The sequence below is a fragment of the Octopus bimaculoides genome, chromosome 1 (genome assembly GCF_001194135.2).
Source record: "Octopus bimaculoides isolate UCB-OBI-ISO-001 chromosome 1, ASM119413v2, whole genome shotgun sequence".
NCBI classification, from domain to species: Eukaryota; Metazoa; Mollusca; class Cephalopoda; order Octopoda; family Octopodidae; genus Octopus; species Octopus bimaculoides.
The window spans coordinates 172,746,726-172,755,074 of record NC_068981.1 but is presented as its reverse complement, the minus strand read 5'-3'; the positions used below and the strand labels follow the sequence as shown (position 1 = coordinate 172,755,074).

The 8,349-nt window shown below is 30.6% G+C and overlaps 1 protein-coding gene across 6 annotated transcripts in view; it reads right to left on the bottom strand.

Moving 5' to 3' along the window:
• LOC106880457 (rap guanine nucleotide exchange factor 1) overlaps nt 1–8,349 on the bottom strand; it is a 199,609-nt gene that overhangs the window by 9,429 nt on the left and 181,831 nt on the right. For 5 of the 6 annotated variants that reach the window (XM_052972635.1, XM_052972641.1, XM_052972659.1 and 2 more), the window contains 2 exons: nt 5,603–5,671; nt 3,554–3,757 (listed from right to left, as the gene is read on the bottom strand). In XM_052972635.1, coding sequence (XP_052828595.1) covers nt 3,554–3,757; nt 5,603–5,671 — 273 coding nt within the window. The remainder of the gene's footprint in view (nt 1–3,553; nt 3,758–5,602; nt 5,672–8,349) is intronic. The other variant, XM_052972647.1, reaches the window with a different exon arrangement.

The following is an 8,349-nucleotide window of genomic DNA, read 5'->3' as shown; positions in this document are numbered from 1 at the left end:
TATATATATATATATATGTATATATGACATAAACAATGATCATATATACACACATCTGACTTAAAAAAAAGATATCCAACTGTAAATTCTGAGACAGTTAGCCATTCAAGTTTAAATAAAAAGATGTGATCATTGATTTAGGTACCAGGAAGTGGTGTGTATTCTTACTCATATATTGGTCCGGTTCATAAGATAAATAATAATAATATAAATGATTAAAAAGTGTATGTATAATTTTTTTATAGAATGAGAATAAAGAAGTGTTATCCAATATATATATCTGAAAAGTCTTCATATCTCATATATTGTAGAGTATTACCTTGCAAACTACTATTTATTATCTTACTTGGGTAGAGGTGTTTTTATAGTTTTAAATGACTTGAAAATTATATATCTACAAGAGAAAAAGTATTCATTTTTTTAAGGCTAAGTAATTTTTTGTCACCTATTATATGCTTCAGCAGAGCATAGTCTGCATTCTTTGTTGTTTCCAATGTAAGTATGTCTCAGGTTAGTTCATACTTATCATTCAAAGAGTTAATACCAAATAGATAATTAGCTGGTCTAGTTGAATTACATAAATTTTTACTCCTAAAGCTGTGTATGTAAGTTATATCATTTAATGGGATTCAATATAGACCCTATGTTATAATGGGTATCCATTGATGTAATGACATATCTGTAAATAACATTACAATAAGAGGCTACTCTAAGGGGACAAGTGGAAGTTGCTCTACAGTTATAATTTAAAACATTATTTTAAAAAGTTTACTCCTGTTTATATGGCATGAATTTTCATAGTCACCATTTGTTTCTACTGTAAGAATTTTACTGCCATTAGTTACATTATCTTCCTATTCACATTCTATTTTGAATTTCTTATTCAATTTTCTGACATTACTATATACATAGGTAGATTGTAAGGAGTTGGGATTCAGATGTATTATGTTATTATTGCTATTTTTAGGATTATAGTTACTAGTATTAATTTTTTTCCTTATTTTGTTCACTAGGTGTACAGAATTATTATCTTTTATATTATATTCATTTATTACATTACCATCATTTTGATTAGCATTGTGGAGGCATATTTTGGATTCTGTATTTTTGCCTCCAGCATTATGAATCTCACCCATTAGATTATGAATCGCACCAACTAGATTAGTAGGGTAAGTTTGAAAGTGTGTTATTTTTTTGTGTGTTGTCCTTATATTAATTCATTTTATAGACATTAGAGTATTTGATAATATCAGCAAGACTAGGTGTTATAGATAAGATAATTTAATTGTGTATTTATTAAAAATATAGTGGTATTTGTGGTTTGGAGAAAAAAATCCTACCTAAGAAAACTAGGTATATTTGTCTTAATGCTTTTTTGCACAGGATGCATTAAATCAAGTCACACTCCCTGTTTTAGTTTTTAATTTTTCTGCCTTTTTCATGTATGGCATTTATTTTCAGAGGAGGAATATTGTGATTGCCCTTTGTGGCTCTGTTTGATGATGTGTTGCTAGAGTATGCAATTTGGGATATGTCAGAATGGATTAAGTTATTTCTTACTCTACATTTCAAGTTAGAATTTTAACATTCATATTATGTATGTTGTTGCTGTTGGAATTCAGCCTTATAATTAAATTTTTGTATGTCTTATGTTATTACAGTTTTTAACTCTATGCTTCAGTGTGCATTCATTCTCAAGAGATTTAGTTTTGCTAATTTCACTTGTAGTTTTATTAAATATTATTGCACATCTGTATAGTTAACCATTTCATTTATTTTAATATCAGGGTTTTTAATTTTATTCTTAGATCTGCTGATAGTTACACTTTCATCCTAGTTAATTATATTTGATGTATTTATACAGCCATTATCATTTTCCCCCATTTATTTGCAATATTTTTATGTTTGGAATGTTGAATTAGAGGTTCTATGGTGTATTGATACATTTCATATGTTTAGATCTAGAATATATACTATATTTAGAGTAGATTCTATCAGTAGGAGCAATAAATTGTATTTTATTATGACCACTTTTCAACAGAGCCTCATTATAATACTCGGTGTTATTATTAGGAATTTCTTTGTTAGAAGATAATTTGGACATTCTAAGAGAAATACTTTACAAAATTTCTAATAAATTTTATGTGGTTAGGATTTTTATCTATGTAGTTAAGATTTACATTAGGTTTGTGGAAAAGAAAATATAGGCTGCTATTCAAATCTAGGGTGACATTGAGAAAATTTACCTTTTTTATACTCCAAACTGAAAGAGACAGACATGTTTTAATTCATAAATAAGGTTAAAAGTCTTTTATGGAATAAACAAGTAAGAATACACATCACCACCTAAAACCTAAATCAATGATCAAATCTTTTAATTTTACTTCAACTTGAATTGATAAGTATCTCAGAATTTTCACACTGATCAGATGTAGATTTGAACTTACATGGCCTTTCATATATGTGTGTGCTTATAGATATGGATATATGTGTGTGTGTGATTAGATAAATAAAAAGTTGTTTGTGTGTGTGTATGGCAGCCTTTTGCTAACTAATTTTGCTGTCATTTCACCATGACTGCCTTCTAAACAATTTATCATAGTTAACATATTTAAGCTCTCCATATGCACAAAAATTGGTATTGCCCTAATTTCTATTTAAAGATTCACCAGAGAACAAGTAACCAACTCCTTTGGCCAAGGAAACATCAATAGAGTCACTAATCAATTAATGCACCAATGATTGCTCAGATCAGCTGAGTCCTGGTTTGCGTTCAGTATAAAAAGCTATATGCTATCAATCTATCTAGGGACAGAAGTTGGAACATTTTATTTAATGAGTCTCCAAACAAAAACAAAAGCAGTCAGACCAACCCTAATTTCTCTGTAGATGGAGAGATAAAAACATTTGTTTACAATTGTTTACATTTTTCAGTTGTGATAAAATTGTAGGTGTACCTTTCATTAAAAAAAAAACAAAAAACCAAAATTATTATTTTTTAAAAAATTCCAAAGTATTCCAATAAATACTGTGCAGTGTATCTCTAATTAAAGCTCCTCTGTATTTTTTTGTTGCAGATATATAAGTACAGAAGGTAATTTTTTTTTAAGTACATCAACTTAGTACATTAGGGATCATAAGCTCACTCTGGCAAAGCTCTTTCTACAGTCATCTCTATTAACACACCACAGAATCTCAGCCCACCAAGAGACGACAGCTCGTCTCCACATTTTTATATGTAAGTTGTAACCTTGATTCCCCATTGAAAATAATATGAAAGTTTCACCAGTATTATGTATTACTGACACGTTATAATTGCATAAAAAATAGTACCAGTTACAAAGTAAGCAAACTTAAAAATGAGATGGATCAGCAAAAGCTTATTCAAACAAATTTGGTAAAATATATATATATAGAGAAAAACTGATCAACATGTGTAAGCTGATATATAATTTATTCAAACACTTATCAAACAACGTTTAAGCTACTTCAACGCAAACCTGTTTGTTATATAGAAGCCGCTTAGGAAAAAAAAAACAAAGAAGAATCTTACTGAAGTGTTAAACTGTGTGAAGGTAGATTATTAGTCTTAGCAGTGATTTCCATGTGTTTTCTTGCTTCAAGTTTCTCAACAATTTTCCGCCGAAGAAGCTTAGCAAGAGTCAATTCTCCCTGACAGAGCAATTCAAATACTAAATCCATCATTTTTTGGCTGATTTCATCATCTATTTCTGAGGATGTGCTACTGCAAGAAGAACTATAAAGAAACAAATAAAGACATGGCACAATGGATATATTTTCTTTTCAGACAATGTTTTAAAAGCTGACATTGATCACTTTAAAACTGTTTGAATCCCTGGACAAAGATTAAAAATAATGATAATAATAATAATAATAATAATAATAATCATCACCATTTCAAATTCACTTTTCCATGTTTGTATGGGTCATATAAATTTCACTGAGGCAGATTTTTTACAGTTGGATGCCCTTTCTGTTGCCAACCCTTGTCTGTTAACAAGCAAGGTAACATCTGCCGTTAGACAGAATTGCTTTTCACAGAAGACTGGAAATGAACAACATCACTTGTATGATAGTGATGCTTATTCTGCAGCCATCATAAGATGTGATGGGTATACATGCACACATTATATATATATATATATATATATATATATATATATATATATATATATATATATATATATATAGGCATGGGTGTGACTGTGTGGCTAAAAATTCTGCTCCCCAAATACATGGCTCCAGGTTCAGTTCCACTGATCTTGGTGAATGGAAACTGAAACTGGATTTGGTAAATGGAAGCTGAAAGAAGTTTGTGTGTGTGTGTATGAATGTATGTATGCTTGTGTCTCCATGTCTGGCCATGGGAAAACATTACCTTGCTTGGAAACAAGTGTGGGCTGGTGACAGGAAGGCCATCTGGCCATAAAAAATTTGCCTCAATAAACTGTCCAAGCATGGACTAGTAGATGTTAAAATGATGATATATACCATAATGATGATATCACACACACACAAACACTTCTTTCAATCATCACCTACCAAACCCACTCACAAGGCTTTTGGTCAGCCTGGGGCTATAGTAGAAGATACTTGCCCAAAGTGCAGTGAAGTGGGACTAAAGTTAAAACCACAAAGTTAGAAAGCAAGCTTTATAACCACACAGCCTATGACACACACATACAAATCCAGAAGCCTGATAATGAGTAACAATTTCAAGAACAGCTGAAAACTAACACCAGTGATTCTGCAGAATTTTATTCTCTAAAACTAACAAGCACGAGGCAGAAAAATTAAACATTGGGATTGAATCTGCATTCACTGATTCAAAATGCACTAACATTTTGATTTTAATTTTTCATTTGATTTAAACATTAACCTCTGAACAAATACAAATATATAAATCCCTTCATGTAAATTGACTGCTGTTTAAATAATTTAGTTAAACATGCTAATGCATATCTGGGTGAGCCTGTTAACTATAATTGATACCACCTCCATTTTTTTATTTTTTTTTTTTTAAATTTACATAATTGGCTCAGTGTAGAATAATCCTATTTATCTTTGGTTATGTTTAATGATCAGGTCAGTTTGCTGGAGGGTACTGTGTAGTTTTCATTTTCTTTATCTTTTAAACAATTTTATTTTACTAATCAATGCAATATTCTGGTGATACCTCAAATGAATAAATAAAATATATAATTTTTTTCCTTTTTTAGCCTTTTTATTTGTTTAATATTATGTTATTAATGAAACTGAGTATTTAAAGATCTAGTTTATGCATAAAACTATAAGCCAACCTGTAAAACTGTATTAACAGCAAAATTCATTAGTTTGCATTTTCTTATTTGTGATTAGAGCAATCCAGTATTCTGAGAAAAAGGTTATTACTTAATCTGAAAATCCTAAAATATTAGATAGAAGGGGAATGTTTGGAAAGTTTTAAAAGAATTATCAATACTGAGTATTAAAGATTTATTATATATTTATGGAAATCAAAATTTATCTAAACACTTGCATATTAATCAAACTATGTTTAAAGCCCTAATTTATGCACAAAACAATTTTAAGAAATACACACTTATTTTGAAAACCTGCAGGATTCTTTTTCGCAGTAGATGCACATTTTTCTCGAAGTCTGCACCAAACGCTGTTAAAATACAAGGGAAAAGTAGCAGCTGACAGGAAAACATTTTTATACGAGCTTAATACTCACTGAATGGTTAGCAACTAGAGAGATGATCCAGATGCTTTAGGTTTAAAAATAAAAATAAATTATTAAATGTATACAACGTTTTAGTTATTAGTGTAACCAAAACTATTTTAGTAAATAATTCATTAGTTTAAAATAAAGCTTACTGCTTCATATAAGGGACTTATTCAGTTAATAACTCACCACATTGTTTTAAAGTTATTAGTTATTTAATCACTAATATATTATAGGTTATCTGAAAGTTTCTTCTGAAGATGTTTATTTTTAGAAATTCATATTAGTATTAAATTAGAGAATCTGTGATTTAAAAAAAAAATCCATTTAGAAATTTTAAAGCCTCAAGGAATAATATTTATGACCAAAGCATAAAAATAACCAATAGAAAATAGTTGTTAAACAACACAACTAGTAGGTATACAACACCCTTTTCATGCAATTCATAACCAGCCTAACCTTTACAAAAATATGGTGCACAAAGGTTTGAATTGTAAAGCTGATTTTATTTTAGATGATATGGAATATGATTTTGTTTATTTTTCACCATGAAGATTGACTTACAAGATTTAAAATTTGAGGAGTCTTAGCAAATTAGAACATTAATCACTTTCTCAAAGCCATTAACAACATAAAGAAAGCAGATAAAACTATGTTTTAAAATTGGCCTACTGAGTGTTTTCTATTGTTCCACAATACTTACAAGAATAATTAATTCAAAAAAAAAAAAAAAAAAGATTACAACTTGCATGTCAGTGCCTAATTTTCTTTATTTTTCTTTTCTTTTGTTTTTATGCTATTTTACTTATACATTAGAGAATTGATAGGTTTCAAAAAATGTTTGGAATAGTATTGGGATAAAAGATGGAGAAATTTGAGTCATAAAAGATAGGGGTAGTAATAACAGAAATAAGGTTAAAGGACAATATGTTATGATTATTAAATTATTATTTTAAAATTAATATATATTCCTGATTTCCCCTACCAAAAACAAATTATTTTGTACTCAGCTGTGTATCATATTTAATATGAAAGAATTTTTAGTTCTTAGGTAATTTTTGAAAGCTGAATAGAAAATAGAAAAAAAGTAAGAGAAATTTAAGTTAACAACTCAAAAGATACACAAATTTGCATAATTTTCAGTATTAAATTAGTGCAATTAGAAGTCAGTCTAACAAAGATAAAAGTAAGAAAGATAGTGCTCGAAACAGAGAAAAAAACAGATTCAATCCACTTAGATTTTAAATTCAAAGACATGTCTTATGAAAATTTGGTGAAAATTATTGCAATAAGAACAACAGCCTAATGGATCAAAAATTCAGTAATCACATTTTGAAATCTAAAATTGGTAATCATTATGTAATCTGCTAAAGGCTTCGAGATGTTGAAATTTGAAGTATAAAAATATCTACTTGTGGTAACTTGAAAAATATCAACACAATAAAAAAAGAAAAAGAAAAATATCCAGAATTTTAGGCTAAAAGGTGACTAAGGACAAAGTTGTTCAGAAAGGTTAAGGAGATTGCAAAAAAGAATATTATTGATTCCATTGGTATTAGAAACACATGAATTATGAGAAATGAACACAACATAATTTTACATATATTTCTTATTTATTTACTGCCCGCAAGGGGCTACACACAGAGGGGACAAACAAGGACAGACAAATGGATTAAGTCGATTATATCAACACCAGTGCATAACTGGTACTTATTTAATCGACTCCGAAAGGATGAAAGGCAAAGTCGACCTTGGCGGAATTTGAACTCAGAACGTAGTGGCAGATGAAATACTGCTAAGCATTTCGCCCAGCGTGCTAACGTTTCTACCAGCTCACCTATTTTACATATATTTCTGCTACAAAGTCATATTTGATTGCATATCATGGCTGATTTACATGCATACATATATATATCATAAACCTTTTAACATCCTTTTTCCATGGTGGCATGGGTTGGATGTTTTCTACAGCTGGATGCCCTTTCTAATGCCAACCACTCCGAGAGTGTAGTGGGTGCTTTTTATGTGCCACTGGTGCGTTTTACATGCCAGTCAAGCGACACTGGCATCGGCCATGACTATGATTTCACTTGACTCAGTGTTCTCAAGCACAGCATATTGCCTGATGATTCAAGAGTACTTTTAAATGGGCCGGTTATGCGACACTGGCATCAGCTATGGCTACTATCTCACTTGGCTTGCTGGGTTTTCTCAAGCACAGCATATCTCCAAAGGTCTCGGTTGCTTGTCATTGCCTCTGTGAGGCCTAACATTTGAAGGGTGTGCTTCACCACCTCATCCCATGTCTTCCTGGGTCTACCTCTTCCACAGGTTCTCTCCACTGTTAGGGTGTGACACGTCATTACACAGCTGTCCTCATCCATATGCAACACATGACCATACCAGCGCAGTTGTCTCTCTTGCACACCACATCTGATGCCTCTTATGTCCAACTTTTCTCTCAGGGCGCTTACACTCTGTCATGTGTTCACACTGACATAATACATCCAGTGGAGCATACTAGCTTAATTTCTTTCAAGCTTCTGTATGTCCTCAGCAGTTACAGCCCATGTTTCACTGTCATGTAGCACAGCATATATATATATATATATATATATATA